Source organism: Nylanderia fulva, unplaced genomic scaffold, assembly GCF_048542155.1.
Source record: "Nylanderia fulva isolate GAGA-0341 unplaced genomic scaffold, ASM4854215v1 Scaffold17, whole genome shotgun sequence".
Taxonomy (NCBI): Eukaryota; Metazoa; Arthropoda; class Insecta; order Hymenoptera; family Formicidae; genus Nylanderia; species Nylanderia fulva.
This window is the reverse complement of record NW_028189945.1, coordinates 3,106,708-3,133,879: the sequence shown is the minus strand read 5'-3', so window position 1 is coordinate 3,133,879 and position 27,172 is coordinate 3,106,708. Positions and strand designations below refer to the sequence as shown.

General features: G+C 39.3%; 1 protein-coding gene across 10 annotated transcripts in view; it reads right to left on the bottom strand.

Moving 5' to 3' along the window:
- Nucleotides 1-27,172, bottom strand: part of LOC114938199 (phosphatase and actin regulator 2) — a 220,729-nt gene that overhangs the window by 6,866 nt on the left and 186,691 nt on the right. For 6 of the 10 annotated variants that reach the window (XM_085481185.1, XM_085481186.1, XM_029312038.2 and 3 more), the window contains 9 exons: nt 11,649-11,819; nt 9,187-9,411; nt 8,038-8,287; nt 6,829-6,861; nt 4,222-4,367; nt 1,439-1,595; nt 910-965; nt 556-659; nt 110-282 (listed from right to left, as the gene is read on the bottom strand). In XM_085481185.1, coding sequence (XP_085337311.1) covers nt 110-282; nt 556-659; nt 910-965; nt 1,439-1,595; nt 4,222-4,367; nt 6,829-6,861; nt 8,038-8,287; nt 9,187-9,411; nt 11,649-11,819 — 1,315 coding nt within the window. The remainder of the gene's footprint in view (nt 1-109; nt 283-555; nt 660-909; nt 966-1,438; nt 1,596-4,221; nt 4,368-6,828; nt 6,862-8,037; nt 8,288-9,186; nt 9,412-11,648; nt 11,820-27,172) is intronic. The other 4 variants (XM_029312032.2, XM_029312034.2, XM_029312033.2 and 1 more) reach the window with 4 other exon arrangements.

Sequence of the window (27,172 nt, the reverse complement as noted above, 5' to 3'; positions counted from 1 at the left end):
AAAATACTGTGCACATTCGGCAGGATTGCTTTGATCAAATGCTGATGGGGTGCAAACTGTACTTTCAAAATGGCTTTACTATAAATTCGTAAAACGTGAAATATAGTACCTGGTGAGGTGTCGGCTGTCTTCGTGAACGGCCATTTCCGAACTCTTGAACTCGTTCAATTCCTTCCTAATGGCAGCCTTGTCCTTCGGAGTTAACCGCGTCCAGGGCTTGTCGGCTCTTCTATCGTAATCGTGAGCCTGCGTTACCTCGATATAGTCGTTGAACCTAATAATCTGCAGGAAGAACGAAAAAGATAGGTATATTGCGTTTCGTTTTTATAGCGCTTTATCGTAGTCCTTTAAGCCCTTATCAGAAAATAGCACCGTAAAATAAGACACGATAAAATATATCGATTGAATTTAAATTCAGCTATTTATCTTTTGCAATCGATATACATATATACGTGTAATCAGTCTGTGTAATCGTAAAATGTTAAAGAACATATGTAGGGCAACGAAAATTTGTAAAGCTTTACGAAGAAATTATTTTTTTCCGCTTATAATCACCTTTTTCTCCTTGAGTTCTTCGACGGTTGGTCGGAAACTCAACTTACGCAGGAGATAGCGTTTCTTCTCCTCTTTCTGCTTTTTTTCCTCGGCAGGACTTTGCTCTGTAAAAAAGAACACTCGAAATTTAATCCCATTCGATTTCACAAAGTAAACACATATTTAATTTCAGTCTTTGTGAAAAGTAAACTGTTTTATCAAGCTAAAGCAAATATGTACGTGTAATTCTTGAATTTTAGAAAATTAAATTTTTTTTCAAAATAGCTTTTCTAAATAGTGTATAGTATTGATCTCAAAAATCTCATGCGAACGTTGTTCGTAATCAATGAGAAAACTGATAAAGTATAAACTCACTTTTCAAAATGTTTCTCTCCTCGAGTTCCTCTTGAGTCGGCCGCATGCTCAGCCGCCTGAAATGAGAATGGTAACGTAAATCAGTGTAAGTTCATCGGCCACTTTAATCTTCTTTCGAGAGTGGAAAAGAGAGAAGATTCGCAGGAGGGAAAGGGGCATCCACTTTGTGCAAACAATGTGATTCACCGCGGCCGAGACCGCTCGTCCCATTATCCGCGCGTAATCTTTTCAAGAGACAGCTGTTATTTCAAGCTCGTTTTCAGGCGAGCCTGATCAGTCGTGACAGACGAATATCGATGAAAACAAAAGGGAAATCGATTTTTTCCGGAATTAATGTACGCGCTCAGTTCTGTCATTATCAAAACAATAATTTTAAATATGCCAAATTTGTTTGACAGATCCGGAATACGAATATTAAGTTACAAGAGCTTTATTTTTTTTAAATATCAATTTAATTTTAATTTTTACTGCTTCATCTCATACTGTGTCTCAGATTACGACGTGATAGATGACAAAATAATTTTCTCACCTGATGAGCTTGGCACCAATCGCCTCCTTCGTTTCCTGCCTCTCATTGTCTGACTGCAGTTGAAGGATATTTCTATTGATGAGTTCTTGTCTATCCGGCCTGAGAGCGAGCTTCAGCGAAAGCGATTCCTTGCGCGCAATCTTGGCTGCCAAACGGCCTGTCAAAACAGAAGATATCGAAATTGTCTTTTAATTCATTAATCTGATTGCGCGAAAGAGAAAAATGTCAAAGAGCTAATTTAAATAACAAGAACAAAATTCCTCTCAAAGATCAAGTCATTTATAAGAGGACGCGATAATATAATCATAGATGCAAATTTTTTAAAACGCGAGAGCCGGAATGAATCTCGCGCGGACGTGAAATCGCGCATCGGCCTTAAATTAATTAATCTCGCGTCCGAGAGTCGTACGTCACGATCGCTAATTACCCTCCAGGATCGACGAGCAGCTGAAGCTGCGGTACAACAACGGGGCGTGTTCGACCGGCTCGATCGAGGCGCAGACGATCGACACCGTCGACGCGGTCCATATCGACAGCATCGTGTCATCACTCTATCCTCTCTCTCTCTCGCCTCTTTCGCCTTCCCGAATTGGTGGAGGCGTACGAAAAGCTTGCTTCGCCCGAAACGTGTTCCAAGCGTAATCGAAATTGGGGGGATTCCCAGAGGGATATTAATTACCGCATTGGCTTTCGCAGCACTGACCCGGTTCGCGGAATCACAAACTACTACGCGTTTCCGGAAATTGCCGGAGTCCTTCGATCGCGCACTTCGTGTCGGGAGAGAATTAATTTTACAGCGGATATATGAATTTTCGATGGAGGATTTTCTAAGCTTCTGCGGATTTAAGAGAGTAACTTTATGATCGTTCCCGCCTACGCGCTCGATAATAATTTAGCGAGAAGCCCCTTACGAGATAAATCCAGACTAAAGAACGACTAGGAACATACTGAGCGACACACTCTCTTGCCAGCTATCTTCGGGGATTAATATAAACCTCTCAATATTCGCTTACACACACGTATACATACGTACGACCCGGCGCGAATATAATTAGTCCGGTCGCTGAAGGCTGATTTAAAATGTTGGGAAATCCGCTCGGATTTCCTGCGAGACATTTAATCCGCGATAAAGCGATCATCAAACAGATTTTCTTATTAGATCATTTATTAGAAATATAAATAAAATGCGCGCTGTCTAAGTGCGTAGTTGTGTGTTGTTATTTACAATTCTATTTTAAAGTATTATATAAAAAATAAATATATTTAAAAAATATTTCTGCATTATATGCATATGTAGAATTTATACATTTATATATAATAAACTTGTATGGTTATATATTTATATATGACATTTACAAACTTTGAAATATTCAGCAATTAAAATTATTATTATAAAAAAATTATTGCAAGCGATATACTTCTGAAATAAACATCAGATTCAATTTCGGACGCGAATATACGTATGTCGAGTTGTTCAAAGAGCGTCCATACTGATTGTCTGGCGCTGGCACGTCAAAATTTCCACCTTCTTATGAATTTTCTCAACTTTCGCAAATGTTTGAAGTCCGTCAAGTTTCTTCGCGAGTTTCTTTTTTCCCTCGTTTCTGCGTTCCGCAAAGTTCCTCTGGCAGCTGCGACTGACTCGGCTTTTTTCCAAACTATATTCTTCGAGATTTAGAACGATCCTTCGCGTCTCTCTTTCCAACGCGAAAAAAAGAGTGAGAGGCAACGCGAACTTTATATCGCGAAACTATTTACGAATGTTCCGTTCGGAAGTCCATTCACTGAATTTGCGTCGAGAATTTGAAACCTCATACACTTCGACGGCGAAAGCACGAAATAAACATAGCCCTAGCTTTTTCGTGCGCAAGGCCTTTTGCATATGTAGCTGCATTTTTATCGCGATGCACACGCGCGTATGCAAGCGCACGTGATTTAAGCGTCCGACTGCGGCAGAATTTTAATAGGAATTTTCTTGAAAAAAGTCGTGGCATATTTATTTCCGCGGGGAGATGATTGATTTTCCACTGGTACACGACTGCAACTCCATGTTTTCGTAATGCACACACAGCGAATCCGTTAAAATTCGACAACGGGACGAAATAAAGTTACTAATCTGCCTAATTGATGACCGAGAGAGAGAGAGAGAGGCAAATGCATGTGGCAAAAACGTTGAAAAAAAATGGAATTTTGCAAAATTATTCCATTATTTCGCGATAAGCGAGAAACTGTGTCATAATGAGTATAGCTCACTCATTACGTTCTTTGTTTGAGATATATTTTATACATGGTTTGCACAGACTATTTGATTTAATTAATACAACAATTAATTAATTAATTAATTAAGCAAGATATACTATGTGTATAACATAGCTGGTTCTTTTATTTCTAATGCATTAATAATTTATTTGCTTTTATCAATACCTATTCTATTTATATGCATTATATTAATTAACAACTATGAATTAGACTACATTGTTAATACGTGATTGTATAATAAAACGCGAACATGTGACAGTGTCAATAGACATCTTTACGTCATTGAGTGCAATTTGTAAGTTTAGAAAGTAAATAAAATCGAAGATGAGACTTACTTTTCTCGTCATCGTAATCGTTCCATTTATACATATATATGCATTATATTAATTAACAACTATGCATCAGACTACATTATTGATGCGTGATTGAATAATAAAACGCGAACGTATGACAGTGTCAATAGACATCTTTACGTCGCGGGGTGCAATTTGAAAGTTTAAAAAATTCAATAAATTGAGACTTACTTTTCTCGTCATCGTAATCTTCCCTGTAGAGGACTTGTCCGTCGCCGGAATCGCCATCCGCGTCTTCCCTGATGACATATGGCCGCGCGTTCTCCTTGTTCTCCAACGTGCAGGGCAAAGTGAGGCCGAATCTGACCGGTCGACTGCTGAAAGAACGAGGAACGGGACGTGCAAAAGATCTGTTAATTTACGTTTCGGGGTAGCGTGTCCGCTTGGTTGACGCTACGTGAACCAATGTTCTACTCTACGGTGCTAAAAGAGAACGAGAGATGCGAAAGATGGGATATGCTCATGGGTGAAGGAGGGTATAGAGAAAGAGAGAGAGAGAGAGAGAGAGAAAATGCATAGTGTGTGACATGTGTCGAGTTGAAAACAACGGGACACCCCATGTGAAACGACAGATATCCGCGTCCAAGTCCGGCTGCTACCAGTTCGACAACACGTTGAATGCGCCAACTTTATTCGCGATTGTACTACTTGTTCCGCGCGCGATCCACCGTCAGTGTTGTACGACGTATTCGGGATGAGGTGGAACATTTATTTGCGAAAATTTAACAAACGCACAGTGATTGTAATAATCATGGAAATTAATGTGTTCCTACACCGAACACAATTATTCATATAATAAATATTTATTTATTTTTTTTTTAAACAAATATATTTATTTGTTTTGAAAAGGATTTTCTTATATTAAATAAATATTTTTCACATCAACTCAATATTATTAGTTTCAAATAAATGATTTATTAGGCAGTATTGAAATACAAATATGAATGCAAATACGAATCTCATTTGCGATTTGTATCGCCTGATTTTTTTAACTACGTCGGCGTTTTGCCGATACGAAAAAATATGTGTATAAAATTTTTCCGAGAACCGATGATTAAAATAATTACGAAAATAATTGAAATAAGTCGGCATTCAACGTGTTTGAATTAAATTTGCAATTTCTCGAATCGATCGGAGGAGCTGCCTTTCAATGCGCGTCGAGAATTTTTGAACTTAAAGTTCTAAAGATATTGCGGTGTGAAATTTCTTTTGAGAATAAGATGTTTCCGAGTACTTAGAGACTGAAAACATTTCACGAATATTTAGCACCGAGTGCCACTCTTTAACTGTGTGCGCAATGTTCTCGGCAAAAAGTTAAAATTTTCTCTTCTCTCGTGAGTTTATCATGAGAATCTCTCTCATAATATTATAATTGCGACGGTAAATTGTCAAGACTTTCAATATTCACGTTGTGTTGCGCTTCTAAAGACGTTTCTATAAAGTAGTGATATTGTGCGAAAATTTCGTGAAAGAGATCGTTAAGAAATCTAAGCGCGAAAAGCATGCCACAGTTTCTGGGCCAATTATGTTCTCGTTTTTACTGAACATTTTTACGCTACATTTTTTACTTCCTTCGAGATAGCCGAGATAGTGTAATGCGTGACGTCAGAAGCGAATCGCTTCGGGCCAAATATTTTCAAAGCGTTTTCAACAACGTTAAGAAGCCGGCGGCGAGCTTGAAAGCGCCAAAAGCTGCAATAATTTAATGCGAACAAAAATCGGCAGTATTGCATTATTTCTTGTAATAACTAAATGCTTAAGATTCTCGTGCGCGAATCTCTATAAAATATATTTATTATTTAATTCAATATTACATATATACGTATTAAAAGCATTAAGACTTTTTTCAAGTTTCGATAAAGCTTCCGCAGATAAAAGTACGATCTCGCGAAATAATTGCATAAAACTTGTGTCATAAAAAAGGCAGGATAATATTTTGTTTGTAAATTCTCTTCTGACTTTCTGCAGAAAGAGAGATTGCACGACAACAGGAAATAAATTAGAAACGAGAATAAAATTGAAATTCACAATTTAATTAATATATAAAAAGTTTCTGCAATCTGGTGAAAAACAATATTTACAAGAATCAAATGCATCACAGCAATAATTACAGTTATTAATATTTGAGGAAAAAAGGTTACATGCTTTATATAAATATATATCAGAATTAACGAGACGTAAATATAAAAATATCGAGATATAAATCAGTGTCCAAGATATAAGTATATATACAAAAAAAAGGTATATATATTGAAAGAATGATATATTGATATTATATACTCACACGAGAGCGAAATAATTATGACGAGTTCCTCGTCGCTCTCTTTACGTAATTATCGTCGACTAATAATGGATCGCATGACCCGCGAGACCGATCGATCACGCGAGAGGGAAAATAACAGCTCTCGACCCATCTCGCGCGATATTCGACGCGGCTTCTATGTCGTGCGTGATCGAATGTATATGCGGCGTGACAAGCGTAAGGCTGAGAGATTTTTCATGGATTTCCCTAAGGTTTTCTCATGCTTAAAACGTTCGAACATTGCCATGCTCGCGTAGGGAGTCACCGAGAGAAAAAAAGAAAAAAAAAATCGGAGACTAGAACATTTTGGTTCTCTCGCGATCAACCGCGCGTCGTCAAGAAGACGTCGAAAAAAAGGAGAAGATATATATTTATCTTTAATATAATATATACGTATATAAATTATATATAATGTATATATAATATATACAATATCGGCTCGCACACATGCTTAATTAAAACCAATGCCCAATTACCATATTCTCATCCTAGGCCTCAACGGTGGCCTTCTGGTTAAGCATAAGAAAAATACGATGCTTTACTAGTGACTGACATGTTAATGGCGAAAATGGGTGCACGAAGTACATTCCATGATTACTCGCGTACGTTTCCCTTCAATAAGTCCGTCTCGCATTTCGAAGTTTGTCGTAAAAAAATGCGGCGAGCATATCTAATCATATCTCTCACAAATTTATATTAATCAAATATAAAAATAATATTTCTTGTTAAATAAGACATTTTTGTCTTAATCTAAGTATGAAGATTCGAGAGATTCTTACGTCACTTTTCGCTCAAGCAGGCGATGCCAGATGCAAAAACTACAAGCAGCGAGACGGGAAATTAAAGGGCTACGTTCGAAACAAATTAGGCGACTCTTCGACGTCCACTTTTTACTCTTTTCATTAGAGAGTAATAATTAGTGAAGTGTACTCGAAGCTTGTTTGCAGACGCGATGTTTTCGGTATCAAACAGCTCACGAGACTCGTGAGAAAACAAGGCTTTCGAGAACGGAAGCCCCGATTTTTAATTAAAGAAAAGCCGATGTAGAGAAAGCGGATTATCCCGGTGCAAATTTGCACCGAATGGCTCTCGAAGAGCGCCCGATTCTTACGGCGAGTTTCGAGTTTCGATGCGAGAAGTGTTGGAGAGAAATCCGCAAATACTCGCGCTCTCTACATTTATTCCGCGCTTTTGCCTCTTAATTACCGTCGCGATTATTGGCAATGCTATATAACGTCGGTTTAAAGTGAAATTCGCTCTCCAAATTCCTTTAACAATCTCGATAAATCACAATAAACGCAAGGGATAATGTATTTTAAGATCGAAAGCTCTTCGATCGGAGTTCATAATCTTTTGAAGCCCACTTTAAAAAAGATATATCAAGTTCTGTCAAATGGATTTTGCCCAATTACGGATTTTCCTCATTTTTGTATAGAATTTTTCACAAATGCTAAAAAGAGATCGCAACGCTTTTCAAGAGCTGATCTTGAAAATCTCGCATAATTATTATTCAAATTGTAAGTGACTTTTTACCATCCTCTGATACTCTTCCCTTTGGGAAGAAATGAACGCGCAATAAAAATAATTTCGATTGTACCATATTTTTTTCTCAAACACTTTCGCATCGATGGATATACTCGAGCAACTGTAAAGCGAATATTAGCGCGACGGAGGAGAGCACTAACTTGAATGAGGCATGGAGCTCCTGGCGAAGCGTCAGCGGCCTGTTCTCCTGCGTCGGCGTGTTTTGAGGCGTGCCGGGTCCGCTTCCGGAACCTCGCTTCTTCAGGACACTCTTGAGCGGCACGGCGTGGAACTTGGGCTCCTTCGCCGGTATCTCCTCGACACGGGACGTGTCGATCGCCGGATCCGGCTGCGACACCCTGAAGACGTACATATTGTCGTCCTCCTCCTCGACGTCGACGTCTTCCTCGTCTATCGAACGTAACGGGTAATCTTCAGACGCGTTTCGACTATTTTCTTTGACGTTGTAATAAATTAGAAAGACTCTGATAGGTATATATATAAATCAGAATATGAAAATTAAGAGTAAATTAGTCGAAAGAAGCATTCAAAAGAATTAGAGAAGAATTTAGAAACAAGTATGTTGCACCCGGGGGCTCTTATGAGCCTTTTCAAAATCTGATTTTTGTATTGTTCGACCTTTGAGATTTATACGTGAAAATACAAACTTGGATTTTTGCGTCGCAAAAAAGATGAAATGGTCATTTCATCGAAGCTCAGAAAATTCAAGTGGACAAGTTTAATATGATTTATGCGTTAATAAATGAATTTATTATTTATTAATTGAAATATACAAACACGCGAGTTGATTGCTTTTTCCGATTTATACAATTATTACATACCCGCGGCAAGTTACAACGAGGGAAAAGAAGGGGATTGATTTATGTTTCGGTGGCGCAATCATAACGATCGATAGTCGTCGATAATTGGACATGCATCATTACAGAAGCAAGTACATCAATGCAACACGGAATTGCGGTCATCAATTAGCGCAGACCGATAATTAACGATGAAATTAAATTGCCGGTAATGAGATAAACAATGTTAAATAATTCCATAATAATATGCGCCTCATTACCGGCCATTATTTTACATATTACGGTATTGTGCGTAAGAAATTCGAAATGAGATTGAAAGAGGGCAGAACGTCGATATCGAAAACGTTGATTTATTCTTAGAATCGTGTTAGTAGAGCGGATTCTAATAAGCGAGAGAAGAGAGATGATATTCTCTCATATGATTATAATTGCTCCAATTACTCTCCTCGTCTAAAGCATTATTAATTAATGCTTTATATTATGGACACTTACCCTCATCCTCGCAGTCCGAAAGCGGGATCTGCCGTTGTCTCGCCAGCAAAGTAGGACTCGGGGAACTGAACATGGGCGGGGGTGGTATAGGGCCGATTTCACTCAGCGGAATCGGCGGTTCCGGGAGCTCCGACAACATCAGGGTATTCTGAGGTGGTAATGGATAACACCTCTCGATAACCTGCTGATTGTCGGCGCTCGGCGGATCCAGCACCCTCTTGTCCACTGAAAACAGAAGGAAAGACGCGAATTAAGACACGAGAGAATCATACAATCTCCAAAATTATTCAGTAGACGAAAGTTGTGCACTTATCACTGCTGTTTTATTAGTTAATCTCGTTCCGTTGCGTTGCGTCAAGTTAGCACAATTATTCTTTCAATTATATTGGATCGTAGAATTAAGACGTTCTTATTGAAGTAGAAAGAACGACGTGACAGATGATAGCAGTCTTCGAAAGAAGGTCTTCCCTTCTCTGTCGAATACGCGCGAGAAACTCCGCTCTTCCGAGTTTCTCGCGCCAGTCGTTTCGAGAGAAACATGATTCATCGCGCGGTGCAGGAGCAACAATATCTTGGCAAAGCCGGACGAATGCAATCGCGAGGGCAGCAGGCTTGCGAAACATCGCGTTCATCGCGACTCTTCCTCGAATTTTGTTTATTATTAAATCAGGCTGCGCCGAGCTATGCCGGGCGGAATTTTTAATTTGACGTTGAAACCCTCGCTTTTGTAATTTGCGCGCACGCTCGGCCTTCACATTTTGTTTTTTTCAATTATTTCTCTCTTCGGAATTTAATTTTTTCGTCCGGAATGTTAAATAACTCGCTGGATGCAAGCAGCTGACCATTCGATAACGTCACGTACCTAAATTCTGACATACAAAAGAACCAAGTTCCAGGTAGTTACCAACGAGATACTTTGACTACCACGCATTCCCCTGTGGGAAGACCGGGTCTGGTCGCGCTTAATCACGAGCGCATATTTCAACGTATATTTGATTTCAGCGTGGTCGAAATTTATAGAGAAAATTTCAAGCAACATATCAAAATGCTATATCGTATAAGTTTACGTCGTGGGCGAAGTATCGGGCAGCGATGTGAGCGTGTCAAAACTTATTTGAATAAATATATTTCCCGAACGGTGTATTATTAGTTTGGTAGACAGCAGGTGGATGCTGATAATAATAAATGTTCCCGATTTGTTCGCGAAACTTTCCTTCGGAAGTTTATATTTCTTTTCGAGGAAAAATTCTATTTTCTCCCTTCCTTCGGACAAATATAAAAAGACATCGCTTAAATGGCAAATCGAAATCTTTATCGTATCGATTTTTCTTCTGAAACTGTTTGTTGTGGCGCGTTTATTAATTTATTAGTTAAATTAAATATTCATACTACTCGACATTTTAATATCCAGGTACCATATGGTAACACGAGTAATGAAATGTTGGAACAATGTTGAATAATTTTGTATTTCAACGCGCGTTACTGTAACTAAAGGATGTTTTTGGACGACTAAAGCGACAGATATGACTCGTATATATCTCTACACATCTGCATTTTATTGATCCCTCGGTCCCCTAATAAATGTTATTAAATTGTAGACGTTGCCAGAGAGATAAATAATATACCGAGTTTCGTCAAAGGGACAACTAAATCCAATAACGAAACTTTCTGTGATACACTCAATGATAATTGCATTCATGCGGCAACGAATTCGCGAGGACTCATCGCTCTTAGTCGGGCCAGAAGTTATCGCATAAAAGGATGTTATTATTGCTTACAATATGATGCTCCTCAAGGCTGAAGAGAAAATTCTTCTCCAAACTTTCTATAAGCGCTGCATAGCGATAACAAATATAAACCCAAGTTTATGCCAGCTGATATATATATATACTCGTGAAGAACTTACGTACTTTATACTCAGCCACAAGGAAAGTTTTTCGAGTAATTATGGGCTAAGTAAATTTGCATCGTTTATATACGAGTACGCAAAGCAAGAATACGAGAGAATTTCATTTCGGTAAATATGTGAACGCCAAATTAAGTAACGTGTAAACAAAGCTGTTGACTGTTTTCACGAGAATGTAATAATAGTATCCTGGTGCTTCAAATCTACGACGATTAATACTAATTGCTTTAATTTTCAATTAAGAAGTTTCATGAGAAATATATATACATTTTCACGTGTTATTAGCTTATGGGGAAAATTATATTAGGCTGTTTAAGCGAAGTTATTCTCCTTCCCTTCCTCCTAGAGTCTCGTCCGACGAGATACTCGAGCCAATCCCATTATTTCACCCTTCGTTGTAAAATCGATACGCTCGCGTGACGTATATCGCCTCCACCGATACCATCCATTTCGTCGAACTTTTCTCTGAGCGAAGACGACGACGACGACGATAAGACGAGACGAGACGACGACCGATCGATCGATACCCGGACGCACACGCGGGTGTGTTACTCACTGTCGAACAAGATCAGCCTCCTGGCTACCACCCTGGCCTCGAGGGTGTTCGGCCTGTTCGGCTTATGCTGGCCTTCTCCGGAATCCGGGACCGGGCCCAGATTCGCGGCCGGCGACTCGCTCGGCGATAACGCGCCATTCGCACTCTGTTCAGTCTTATCCTTCTTCGGCTCTGCAACAGAAAAAAAAATTCGACACCGGTCAGAGAACCGTGAGCGAGAGAGAGAAGACGGCTTTGCTACAACACGGCTGGATGGCGACCCCCTATACCTCGATTTCTCGCCCTCTCGTGAATTTTTCGAAAGCTCGCACGCGAAAGGACGATAAGCTCGCTCAGAGAAAAAGTTCGACCCCTCGCAGATTCGCGCGCAAATAAATATGGATGATCGCGCTTTTTTTTTTCCCGCGAAAAATCCTGCTGCGGCTTGCTCGCTCGCTTCTGCAAGCTTGCTTTTCGATCGATTTTATTTATCGTGGTGATTTATCGGCTTTCTTTGGCTTTCTCGCCGTTGAATCGCGGTCACATCATAGGCGAGATGGAATATTTTTTTCGTGTCACTCTTTCAATCGATGCTGTTGATGTAGCTACGAGGAGCGATGTGCGATTTTACTCGTGTAATTTTAACTATTTAAAAAATTTTTTAATAAACCGTAAATATATAATATTTAATATCTCAGCTTGACACATAACTTGTAAGTAAAAAGATTAATTGAAAGCTGCAATGGCAAAGTAAAATTAAAATCCTTTATATTAGACATATTTTGTGTTTCTATATTATTGATCTCAAATGACCTACGAGTTCGTAAAAAATCTCAGCCTCATCTCTGCATTAAATAATGTTTGCACATATCGAGTTACGGTAAAATCTGTTTAACGAGTCGGCCACTCTTCGTTCAAATTACGTTTCCGTCCTCGTCCTCCGAGAACGGTCGCTCTACTGATTGGTTGCCGTCGAAAATCTATCTACCGTCGCGAAAGTTCGACATATGCGCCACGAAGCCCACCTCGTGACATCCGTCACGCAGGAAAAAACGAACACGTCGATTTCCAAGCTCGAACGCGACGTGCGAGCGGAACAAAAAGCTTCTCGCACGACCGGTTGTATCGATCGCCCGCCGACCGGGATTTTACTTTATTCCGTTCGTTTTGCGGATTTCAAGAACTTGACACATTTCCGATCCGGTAACGATTAAAGGCAAGTACAAGTTCCTCAAAAATTCGCTTTGCACCCGGCAACACGCATCGATAAATCAATCGGTGCCGACTTTTCGAGATGCCAGAAATCCATTTCAGTCCGATTCCATCGATGGCTCAAACGATCGGGTATTTCGATGTTACAACGAACGGTTGTACCAAACATTTTTCATTCGTTTACTACAGCATATATATAGTACATCTTTTATTAATTTGTTAAATAATGAAAAAGGCGTGTCTCGTTCCGTCCATAATTGATTGTCGGAAAACTTGGAAAATATTCGTTAATTTCAGAGCGACGTGTAAGATTTCGTTTAATTATTGTGGCAATTAATTTTTCATTAAAAAGTCGCACGCACAGATGTTATATAAAATGAAAAGTAGCTGTGACTTTTCTCGTTAAATTTTTTATTACACGGAGTTTATTACCAAGATCTATAATAACTTGTAATTTGTAATGCATTAATAAACCATTAGAATAAAATATATTAATATATATGTATCTATAAAATATATTTCTTTTTTATGCAAAGAAATATATATGCATTGCATAAAAAGCATATACATGTATATGTTTGGCATAAAAATCTTAAATAGAATTTGACGTCAGATAAGCGTTATCAAAAACAAAGTGCAATATTGCGTATCATTGATTATTAATATGGAAATAAACAATAAGTCTGTAGATCGGATGCGTTCGTAATCAAAGAGGTGCGCGATTGAATAAAATGCTATTTGACGCTGGAAATAAAATCCTATCTCAAATATACCTCGATATGGCGCGGGCAATGAGAGACGGAAAGATACGCAGAAATTGCGTTTCAGAGATCTATCTTCCACGATAATGGAATTCGGGATCAAACGTATTGATGCGTCTACAATCGAAGGAAAGTCAATCGCCCTCGCTTCGCACAACAAAGTTGAAGTAGCGCAATCGATATTCCTGCAAAAATACACGCGCCTTCCCTATGTTTAGCGGCTCTTTTACATCACAAAGAGGCTCGACGTAAATAACTGGATGTCGGAGAGCGACGATGAATTACTATAGATTGCCGATAAATATTAAGACGCGCGAGTATGTGTCGTGAAAAATTGTAAAAAAAAGGAGGAGGACACGGAAAATCGCGGAAGGATAAAAGAAGAATCACCCGATCTCGGTTTTACGAAAGAATATATATACGCTCTGCTTGCGCGCGCGAATAAAAATCGATTCTGCCATTTGACGAGGGGTTTTACACGTCCCGGAAGCTTCGCTGACGTCGTTTTGGAAAGACGCCAATGGAATTCCGAAGGCACGACGACAAGTAAGCGTCAGTTCTTTCGACAAGCTGCTAATAATGTCAACAACATAGAGCACTGCGAAAGCGAATATAGCTCATCAGTAGTTCTAGTTTATCGTTGAGCTGACACAGCACGTTTAATTTCAATTCTTTTTCATTCCCAGAAGGTTCCAAGTATAATTATTGTAAAACAACATTTCACATTTGTTGAAAAAAATTCCGTGTAAATAATTTCTCGAAAAAGTCTTTGTCACTATTTGACAGCTGTCGCTCTTGGGATTATCATCACAATCACTTGTAATTTTTATGAACTGTACACAAAGAGAATTTTCTCTTACAATTTATCCTGATAATCATGGAACAATATGGTATTGGAAAAATTGCGTAGGAATTTTTTTCTAATTAATCTTTGTCACAATATAAAATATTATATCTACCACGATAAGATATAAAATACATTCAATTAATTTTACTATGTAAAATTTACCATGTACATATTAATATTTTTTATTTACCATGATTTTCAGGGTAAATTCTAAGAGAAAATTTGTCCGTGTAATTTTACCTATAATACGGGATATTAAATTTCTGTTTAACAGCTCACGTTCGCGCAAAATTAGTCCGCGCTGAGACTTCGCTCATACTTACTTCGCCACTTAAGATGAACAATACGGCCCATGAGTGATTAGTGCGCGATATTGGTCTCGCGGACTTAGACTTGCGCAATTTCGAGGTCCTAATTTCGAGGACTCCAACAGTCTCCGCAAATTTCGCAATTAGTCTCCGAGCAGTCCGGTCGTCGCAGTCTGCCGCATACAAGTTAAAACGAACGAGACACACGATCCATCAGTGCGACCAATGTATCTTCGTTCGCCGCGCGAAAGCTCTCTTCCTCCGACGCGTTTCGAAGCTTACGCGAGACTGGTCGGGAATTAGAAACTCGCGGTTTCGTGTATACGCGGACGAAAATAGATCGATGACTCCGTCGAAAGGCCTCCCTCGCTCACGATGGCATACAATGCGACGGCCTTCCATTTACTATTATTACCGTAGGCTACCAGGCCTGATATATAGCCTCGTATTTTCGAACGATCGATGTTTTGCGCCTTGTTATTATTATTATTATCGCCATCATCATTTCCCTTCAACAGAAATAGCTCGTGTTCGAGATCGAGATATCACAAATTCCGATCTATAATCTTCTTCGATCGCGGGAAATCGCATGGCAAACATCTAGTAAACAATTACGGTGAAAAAATGCAGTCGCTGCAATTTCCTGGCGAGACGATGCAATCCTTCGATCGGTTATCGTGCTTTACTTCGAGGCGAAGTTCCGTTCAGGCGGAACTTGCATCGGTGTGTGTGCGTGTCAAGTGCACGTAAAATGTGTCCAAGTTCAGGCGTGTATATATATATATGCATACATACAAATAGCATCGCGAACGTGTGCCAAGTGCACGCACAGTCGCTCTCACTCGCAAGTAAGTCTCGGCCGATGCATCTGGAACTTCGACACACCGAATGGTATCTATGAATAGCACCACTGTCCTTGGCAACATTTCCGTTACGCTGCGTTACGTACGGAGGAATTCGGTTATGACGAAACTCCTATTTCTCCGCATTACGACTGCGTGAGTGCGAAAAAAAACTAGAGCACGCGTGTGTAACTAACGCGATTTTCGCGTAACGCGACTCGACTTTCGGCGAATGCAAATTGACGTTTCCAAATTAACTGGAAACTTCGTCTATTAATTTGTTTGTCGGTGTTTTTCTCTCTCATATGCCTCTGAATAAAAATTCAAATTTTTTCCCATCAATTTTTAAGTAAAGCGATATATTTTCAAAGAGATTAATTAAAATATATGTAAAGGGAAGATGCTAATGTTGATTGTTAATTAGTACAATATAATTTCTGAGAAGCGCACAGACTATTATTTCAGATAGAGGAGAGAACCAAGTCTAATATATTTACATAAATTTGCAACGTGTAGGCTAACCGCCTAAAGCAATGATATTGTTTATAGAGCGTAAACCATAGTATTTGCCAGCGAGCTTCGACCGTGACATATATAGGTTTATAGTGCGATTAAAATAAATGGCAGACTCTCTTTTGTCGTAACCAAGGATTTTTTATACTCGAAGAATTCTGCCAGAATTTTCTCTCCGAGAATACATATCTTTCGGTTTTACTTTGGCGTCACGATCAAAATGTACTCCAAAGTACTCTGTGAAATTATAGGTATATATTTTCGAGATAACGTCGCACATATTATCGCGTTCGGTGCACTCTTGCTGCACACGGCCGTGTATTTCTAGACACAATATCGCGATATTTCACGGGATTATACGTCCCTCGAAACGGCCTATATCACGGCCCTTAGCGTTGCACTTAAAGCACACCTCGCTAGGTGAGAAGCGCATAAACTTTGTCGCGACGCTTGCGAGAGCGTCTCTTTCTCTCGGTCGCTGCTGATTCTGGGCGTCTTCTTTGCCGCGGCAGCTTTGCACAGCCCCGGCTGTGTTCGGTTTAACAAACGAGGGAAATAAATTATGCCGCGGACCAGCGACGAGCTGCATAATGAAGAGAGATCCGTTTGGTGCGCACGCGCGCCAAACCACGAGCGAGGAATTACAAGGAGGTACGTTTTCATTTCCCTTGTTTCGTGTCAGAATCAGACGACGCATATACTCGAAGTAAAGCACGGTGAGAGGAGAGCTCAATGCTAATTGCTTAATTTTTGTGACATCAAGATGCGCGTTCCACCCGACCGAAAGATAAAGAAGGAAGAAAGAAGATAAGTTAGTAAACCACTCTCGCGTTAATGCATCCCGCATGTTTTTTTTTTTTTTTTTCGTTTAAATGTATGTTTCGAAATGAGCAAAAAAGTTGGTTATAAAAAAGGAGTAGTTTTCACTTTACAGTGTCTGGGTTGAGACTAGAGATAATTACAAAGCGTATTATTTTATTTCCAACAATACAACACAGTCGAAAATAATTCTCGAAAAAATTAGTTCTCAAGCAAAATGAGCAAATTGTTTTCAAGCAAAAATTATTTGCAAGCAACATCTGTCAAGCGTCCTGGCAGAACGAGAAGACCAACTAAAAATCATTTCTTTTTTACATACGTTTACATTAACTTTTTTGTTCACTTCGATAAATAGAAGTTCGCTCCTGAAGTAACGACCCATTTATGCGAAATATTTTTTCAATTTGTTACTCGATAAGAAAAATATAAAATAAGGACGAGACTGGAATATGATATATAAAAAATGCACCCGATAATAAGATCGGTCACGCCGAGGCAAAGTGACGTTTCGAAAATGCGAGAAATGCGATGTTGTTACAACGACGGAATATGAATGTGACGTTTTTTCCGTGACGTCAACGGACTGATATTTTTCTTGCGGCGCCAGCTGCTGGAAATATTTGCGTAACCACGCACATATCTACTCGTGGAGATCCGTGACATCATCTCGTTCGCGCATTGTACGATGTGGAGCTTTAAGAATCGCGAGAGCTTGCGATATAGATAGACGAAAGCTATTTATACGAAGGTGTCGGGGGCGAGAAACAAGACCACCTTTTTTTTCTCACGACGTGAAATATTCCTATAGCACCCTGCTATGCGCCTTAAACCTCGTCTTCGATCCACGAACGAGCAATTAGTCACGAAGCGCACGTGCGCGCTTTTCGCACGTTAGTTTAATGAGCTTTCGCTCCGATGTAAGACAAAACTTTCGAGCAAATACCGTAAAATTCCATTTCAAACACCGCTGATGCTTTGCTTGCTACAGGTCGAAACCGATCTAACCGGCAGAAATAGCGGATCGCGATGTCGATGAGAGATACCTGATTTTAAGGGAAACGTAAAGCGAGGAAATAAGATATATAAGGTATACAAGAATAACTTTCGCCCGCTGAGCTTTTCCTTCCTTCCTTTCGGCATCCTTTGTACCGCATATTCGAGCGGAAGAGCGAGCGAATTCTTGAGCGAGGTCTCTCTAACGTTCTCCTCTGTCGCAGGACGACTACGATGTTGAGCAGACGAGAGAGGGACCATTATTCCCCGCGAGTTTTACCCAAACCGTAATAGTAAACTGCAGATTCGAGTCGACAACGCGTGCAATAAGCCAACGTTATCTGTAAAGAAGCATTGTTTACGGAGGCTCGAGTTTGGAGAGCACTTGAACCTTCATCCGACTTTTCTCGTCTCCTCTCGTCGGAGATCTAATTCTTACGATCTTTGAGAGACAGAGCAGTTTGGAATTTCAACACGGCTTTGTCGAGGAAAGAAGACCGGAAGTTTCTCTAATCGCCTCCGCGACCAGCTGCGCTTTTCTAAACTATTTCTAGACTACCGGCCGTTTTCCATTAGTCGCAAAAGCTCTCACACCTTTTCGCGCTAAAAGATTTTATTTCAATTACCATAACGTAAAGTAAATTTGTCGTTCGTCGTACAAATAGTTGAACATATATATATATATATATTTTTTTTTTTCTTACGCGAGAGGTTTCGAAATCTCCGAGATAATCCGAAGCGAAACAGCGACGCAGATTATTTTCGCGCTTCCCTTCCTTTCCCTCTTTAGTCGATGAAACACGACAATTATCGCTGGATACGAGCGTGCTAGAAGCTATTTCTCACTTTTACGATGGAATTAAAAATTCTTCACGACGGCGCAATTAATCCGCGGATAAACTGCGGCGGAATTTTACGAGAACCGGCAAGGGATTTCGCGCAGGATACATTTGAATATCCGGAGAGACGCTCATTAGGATGTAACGATATGCGGGAACATGACGATTTTTTAAAAGATCCCGAGCGAATCCGTTTAACGCGAACTCGAATATCATCGTCCACGTGTGCGAAAACTCGTGGACGACCTAATCGCGGTCAATATCGATTAATTCGCGGTTGCAATTTCATTTATCTAGATTGCATGCGGTCGAGCTCGATAGGTAGCTACAATTTAAATCGTATTCGCGAAACTCCATTTTATTTATTTCTTTAAATTTCTTAAACCATGTCTTACAGGCTTTGGATGACTTCCACAAAGACTTCTACAAAGTTTGAGTTACAAATAACATCAAATAAATGATTAAATATAAATCAGATAAATGAGATAAAACAACTCTTTGTATTAATATAAAACGAAAAGACTCTAACAAATAAATTTTTAAATCTTTTTAAATCTTGAAATATTTTAAAATCTTTTTTAATTAATTTTAATGTGTGTGTTTGGACACTATCTCTTTGGACTATCTTTAGCAAATCGACAAAAAAATTCTCAATACTGTTCAAAAACTAAACAAGTACTAAACAAGTACCGATAAAGAATTTTTCATGGTTTTTTTTTATTAATCGATCTGCTAAAAATTCCAAAGAAGGACCGAAACGTTAAAATTAAGAAAAGAAAATTTTAAAACAAATTTGTCACGCCTAATTTCTGCGCCTAGCTCTTATTAGCTTACTAGCTTCTTTCCCTTTTAAACATTTTATGTGTAAGCGTTTTATGTGTAAAGTACATATTTATTTAATTACAGTGTTAAAGTAATTAATGTTACGCTCGCATATTTTTTGCACAGAAAACCGAGACTCTATTTTTGGCCGCGTCGCGACGCGAAGGTCGGGTTCAAGCGAACAATGTACGTGCGAGATGCACAGATCTTTTTGTTTTTGCAACCGTACACCACTGTCGTGTGCGCGTCCGTGGAAATGAATACGCCGACTCGACGAGATAGCGTAATCAAACGCGCGTCTCGTCGCGAGCTGCCATTCAACACCAGTCGCGCCATCAGTCACTTTTGTGTACGTGAGAAATAAAAAAAAGATAGTAATACGAGTTTCAATTCTTGCACCATATATATGCAGATATTTTTGACAGTGTTTGACAGTTTTATTCCTCCCGACGATATTTTTTTGCAATTCCCCGATTTCGATCTCGATTCTCTCGAATAATATAATTTGTCTCTTACATCGCAAATTCGTGTTCACTGACTTTTTGCGCGAAGCGCAAAGATATTTTTGGATCAATCACGCAGCAACGTGGTGGAAAAATAGTTGTTTAATGCACAGATGCGTCTTGTAATTACAGCGATTATGCAAAACCGCTGGACGATGAAGAGAGCTGTCTCTAACGAACGGACGCGAATTTTCTAGGCCGCAAGGTCGAGTTGGCGCGCAAAGAGAAATGCATACGTAAAAGGAATTCCAGAGGGTTGGCCGCCCTTCTTTTCCTCATCTCGGCCAGCAACAACACAAAGAATACCAGCGGTATTTTTCAGAGCCGAATAATCAGCGCGATAACGCTTCCTCCTCATCAACGAAACGAGGGATGAAAAAACGCGTGGCATTCCCACGGAAAGATTCGCCGACTATCATTTTTATCTGGCTCCGTTCTCCCTGATAAAGCGGCCGCCGGCTGCTGGGTGAAATTGCAAGGACGAGTAATCTCAACGAAATTACACGGACGCGAAACCCTCGTCGTCGTCCGTATTACTCGACCGACACGTCCCAGGTAGTTGTCATTCCTGAAATTCCATCACGGCGAAACACACGTGGGAAGAATCTTTTATGAAATGAAAATCCACGCCGGAGCCGCCAACTAAAACTTTTCCGACGTATACATTTATTGTTCGTTATAGTATTGAGTGTAACATTGAATATAATTACGTTTCTTAATCCTGAAGAGTATGCAATAACAATAATTATTTATTGTCACTAATCGATAGCACGCCTACATGTCTCTTTTCATATTTACTAAATATTTTTTTCGTTTCCGTTGCTTACGTTCGAAAATATCAAACATATTTATAGCCCTCCAAGTAAATTATAGTTCATTCTGTCGTATCGATAAACTTTAATATCACGCGATAGAGGAAAAGATTCTTTTGCAGAAAAATCTACACAGATTCCGTCATGATATATTCGTGATTATGATACGATAAAAATATGATGGATCTATACATATCCTATACATCAGCCTTTAATTTATTCGGGCTTGACTTTTTCGAAAAAGCTCGATCGAGAAGATCGAAAGATGACTCTCGCATCGTTCCTTACAAAAAGAAGGATTTGCAACAATTATTCTTCGTAACTTCTTCAATACAGGAATGAATTGTCTTGCCTCCTACACATCGCCAACAAATTCAGAAAATACTTGAAGCGCCACTTTGCACAATTATTATGTAGTTTCGGTCGTTACCAGCGCGCTCGAAACATCAAGTTCGTTAGAGCGCTCTTCTCGGTTAAAGTCAGAATTATCTCGCGGCGTCGCCAAGTGGAAACGCTTTCAGTCAGGCATGTTGTAAACGCTTGTTTCATAGTTCCGGAGATCCTCAGTAAATTTTCAGAAACGTAGCTAAAGAGCTTACAACCTAAAGAGCTTAAGCGTTCAAGAGTAATATTTCATATAGCATATTTTCTTAATTTCTTTTTTAGTTTCTCGCAAGTTAAAGCTTCGCATTTATCTTTCACGGATCACGCAAAATCTTAATCGCGCGCTCGATTAAAGAGATATCTATTTTTTATATCTTTATTATTTTCTCACGTGCAAGAAAAAATTATTACGTAACTCTCGCTTCGTCCACGAGAATATACGAAAATTGGGAATTAATTCCGGAGTCGATAAGAGTAAATAGAAAATTCTTTTCTCCTCGGCACACACGAAGGAGAGAGGGTTTATTTTCGCAAGTCCCGTTCTCCCACGTAAGTCTTCTCTTCACTTCGGGTTCTCTCGCCATTCCGGCACGTTAGTACGTCAGTAGAATCTACCCCGAAGGATCTACACCAAAGTTAAACATCGCTTTTCCTCGTATCCAAGCCTTTACCGCCCGCGCAAGATGGACGGCTTTCCTCGGAACGAGCCAAAGACACACATATTTTGGCGGTCGAGATTACCCCGACGTGCGTCACCTGACGAGGTCGTTGACCACATTTTCGCCTCTACCTGGGAGCGCGCTTTTCCCGTCTTACATCACGAGAAAAGTATGCGACGTCATCGGCGCGCGCCTCGTACGTCAAAGAGTCTCCTCTTACGTAACGATCAAAACAGTTGATAATAATAACTGGCAATAACTATATAGATATACACTGAAAAAAACCCATGTACTTTTACAAAGAAATTACTTGTTCAAACTGGAAAAATTACTTCATTATCACTGTAATTTTTTTCATATTTTTTTAAAATAAAAATACATATTAATGCAAAAATATATATAAAATATACGTAAAATGACTATTTTTATGGAAAAATCAGATGTAATTTTAAATTTAATATTTTTACTTTATCAGAATTTATTTTATAAATTTAGCAATTTTATTTATAACATTATTTCATAGCACTTATACATTACTAGCATTTCCTATGTGTAATCCATGTTCAGTGGAATCTTTTAAGTCTTGAAAATATATAAAAATATATTTGATATAAAATTACATATAATTTGTAATCTTTCATATGAGTAACAATATTGCATGATTATGCTGGGCCGAAAAAACCATAAACATGTAATTTTACACAAATATTTTTTCAGTGTAATTTGAAAATAATTATGCAACGCTATCTGGGGGGATTATAACTGATTTTTCTCTCCTTTTTCATTCCTAATCTAATACGCGCAAATATCTGCCGCTAATTAAAAAAAAGGTCGAATATTTACAAGCACATTGCTGTAATATTTTGTTAATATTGCATTAAATACTGATTCAACGGAGATATTAATAACTCTGTGTGCGCGAATATTGCAGTATACACATGTAATAAATATTTGATAAAGCTTCGAGAGCGATCACACTTTAATAAACGCTACTGAAACGCCACATTGACGTCGTTGTTAGCGAATCACCAAAAAAGAGATTGAATACAAAATAAAAATAGCATTTTTCCTTTGTTCGATATAGTTGATATTCGGATATAATAGAGACGAGTATATTTTTTCGATAGTAAAAAAAAATATGATCGATTTTAATTGCGCACTCGCAATCTCGTTTCTCTTTTCCGGATTGACCTGGTTGCGGATTGCTGGAGCACGCTCGTGCATTGATTACAAAAGAAAACGCTATTTATTATGGATAACCCGACCGGTCGACAGACAGCTCGTCGACATAGCGTTATATATCCGCAATTACCGCAATTGGAGCGTCATTCGCTATCTGTCTGTATGTATCGCGTGTTTCGAGGCGTGCTTACGTGTCATCGTTCTCTCTCTCTTTCTCTCTCTCTCCCAACTATCTCTATCGACCACGAGATCGTGATAAAACCGAGTTACGCGAGAAAGATCGTTATTTGCCGACAATAGTGACAGGCCGCGGGAAAAACTATTTTTGCGGAGAGACTACCAGCTGACATGTACATGAAAGCGGGCTGAAAAGCGAGGAGAAGAAAGAAAGTATGCGAGAGAAAAGGGAAGAAATTTTGCTGCGAAATTAGGTCGATTCAAAAAGTTAATTGCGTTTCGCAACTGAGCAATTATATAAATTTCAATATTGCATGCGGTTTAACAGCGTAACAAAAGAGCGAATCGCGGAGCTATTGTCGCGCTTGATGTCGAAGCAAGATCAGTTTCTAAAATAAAAAACCGCAAGTAATCAGAGACTGTAAAATAGAGAATATAGGAAGATTATATTTTATCGGATTTTCTCTGTCTGTGGCGTCAGACATGTTAATTAAATGACATATAAATCATTCAACAATTCCTACGTTGCGCGATTCCATTAGGCAGCTACGAAATATGTCACGGTCAGCTATGAAATAAAGTGCAATCAATCATCTGTAATAATTTCGCAATTACATCGAATTGTATTAACTGTAATTAATCCGTGTTAAATAACTCGAATACAGCGGTGGAAACCTGATAGTCGTAATTCAAGCGAGACGAATTGAGAGATAAGATGATTTATTAGGTGTAGGAAAATGTTACTCGTGCCTTCATTTGGATACTTTATCTTGCTCGCATTTTCCACCATCGTTTCACGAGAACGAAACGTCCGATCTGCGATTCAAGGATGGCTGTTGTCATCGTTCAAACTTAATTGGTAGCGCTTGTCTCGGGATAGCAGCAATTAGCCAACTAAATAAGCCTCGTGCGAAATAAGACGTCGTTCGTTCTGCAGCTGGCAGAACTCGAGATGAGATTTAAACGGTACATGTGCAAGGGGCAAAAAGTTCATTCAAGGTGGTAAGATCGATAGCTTCTCTCGCGGATAGATTATGCCACGAGAATTTATTTATGTACAAGTGTAACTTCATTAGCAGAAATTGTTCTACGCGAGAGAAAACATTTACTTGCAAATATTTTCCACGGAGAATATTAAATATGACAGCACAAACTCGAGTTCTCTTCCCTTTGTTCGATCTAAAATACAATCTTCAATTTATCGTCAGCTACAAAAAAAAAACAATATGTAAGTCAGTAAACGCGGTTTCATTTAGTTCGATTTTTTTCATTTCAGCGCTTCGACTTTAAAAAAGCGCTTTGGAAAACGCATAATCGCATGGGAAAAAAGCAAACTACACGTGATAGATCGTCGGGGAATTTTCATCAACGTCAATCCGGCTTTGGGTATATTTGTTTTCGCAACAGTAACGAGTAATGTGTACGCCGACGCAGCGGCACGCGAGCTCCCAGCGGAGATAAGAGTGGAAAAAGCAGCTGGTTGGTGGAAAAAAAGAAGTCGGCGCGGAAAAAACGAACGAAAAAAAAAAAAAAAAAATGACATCGACTCCGTCGCGCAATGGGGAGATGTTAAATTTCAGGCCAATGCTCTCTCTCTCCGCGCCGACTACATTTTCATATCGAGATTTTCATAATAGCTGCGAGAGAAATTTCTCTCTCTCCTCCGTTGAACTTTTTACGCGTCTCGCATCCGGGAGACCCTCCGGACTACAATGCGACGCGGCAAACCTCCCCGTGCAACCCCCGATATTCAACAAAGTGCGGGTTAATGCCGGCGGGTGCGGCGTGTGAGTGGCGGGTTCCTTTTTATCGCGTTACGGTTGGGAACAGCTGCGAGGAGCGAGCGCAGAGTCGCCGCAGCTGCGACGAGAAAAACGTTTAATGCGATTTGCGGCGTAAAAAGAGAGGAAGAAAGAAAGAAAAAGAAATGAGGGAGGAGAAATATTAATTTCGATAATTTCGCATGATAATGTGTGATAATGTGATAATATATGCGGAGCTCTTATCTTCTCGTTCAAGCCTCATCGAATGACAACGCGACTGTGTTTACCACCGGCGCGTTAAATATTTCGGCAAGGAATTAACAAACTATTTAGCCTTGGTATCGTCTAGCAGATGCATAGGTATGTACTGTTGATATATCGCGGCTCTGTTTATCATTCGCACACACTCGACACACTCGAGAACAGGAAAATAATGATTTTTCGATACATATTCGCGAATCAAGATTAATTTAAAAAAATAAAGCAATTATAAACTCTATAAATGTATAATTTATTTTATTCTGATTTTCACTGTTGAGATTTGAATGATATTATCGAATAAATGTTGTCGGTTCGTTATTTATAAACTTTAATTTATATTGGGAAATTGAACGATGAGCGCACTTGATACATTCTTGAAAAAAGATCTATATTCGCGAAAATTACAGCGCTCGAAAAAAAATAATCTAATTGATACTTTCGCGATTCTTGTTCGCTTTTTCACGACTTTCCGGGGTAGCTCCTGGATTCTCCTCGAGAATTCTTACATAGCAACGTCGTCGAAAAGAGACGAAAAAAGGATAGCGCGGTATTACTATGTTGCAGATGACACACTCTCGCCAATTACTTTTTTCCAATTAAAACTCTGGCTCCGGCCTCAGCTGTTAGGAGAGCGCGATAAGGACGATGTCGCTCGCGCAACTATCGTGGCTGCAATTAGCTAGCTAGGTCGCCAACAATCTCCCTCGCGAACGCTCGTTTTTGCGTACGTGTGTACATGTAACACGTCCCGAGAGTGTATATATATATATATACATATTTTATGTATGCGAAAGTGATTTCGAAATTTCACGTCCGTCGCGCAAACTTGCGATGATTGACTACTGACGGCTGCGGCATTAATTTAATAGTCTAGCCATCGTCATCACTGCCTGTCCGCCAACGAGACCGATAATCACCCACAGTTTCAATTTCGTCGAAAGATTAACTAGTAAATCTATGAGTCACCTGTTGACGAGCCGAAGAATCATTTCATAGTATTACACATATTTTCGTAAATAGCGAGTTTATTTATGTAATGTTTATAATTGTGGCTTCATCGCAGATTTCAATGAAATACGTAGATATAACATAACACAGATTTAAACATTCCTTTTCCTCTCTATTAATATAATTTATAACATTTCCTCTTTTATTAAAATTTCGAATAATTTTTTATTTAATATGTAACAGCTGCAATTGATATCGGTTCAAAGTCATTAAATCTATATATAACATATATTAAAAATTAATTGATCAATATAATTATTGCAAACGGTAAACTTGAAGCATCAGAGCGCAAAAAAGAGAGAAAGGCTTTGCGACTATTAATTCAAATTTATATGAATTCTGACAGGAACAGCCGTCCCGGACATTAGAATCTCATCGACGATGCGCATTTTGTGTCGCGTAATTCGCGCGTTTTACCGAGGATGCTCATAAACCACAGGGTGCCATTTGGCATTGTACAGAGTGCAGATGCATGTAAATATGCACTTATAACATTCGCGCGTGCGCGCACACGTACGTACACACACACACACACACACATGCGATCCCACATAAAACGTCAACGTCAACAATCAGATTGTGAACGATAAAATTGTACGAGAGAAAAATTACGCGAAATTGCGCGCATGAATGACAGGAGATGTTGCACCTCGCGCGTTCGCCGGGAGGTATTACGCAAAAACGGTACGCAAAAAAAGGAAAAAGAGAAAAAACGTAGCACTCTGCTTTTTCAAACGTGTTTGCGAATAACGCACGATTTAACCAAGTATTCACGATTCGAATTAATTGAAATGTCGCTCATCTTTCGTCGTCGTCGCGTGAATTAAAATCGGCACGTGG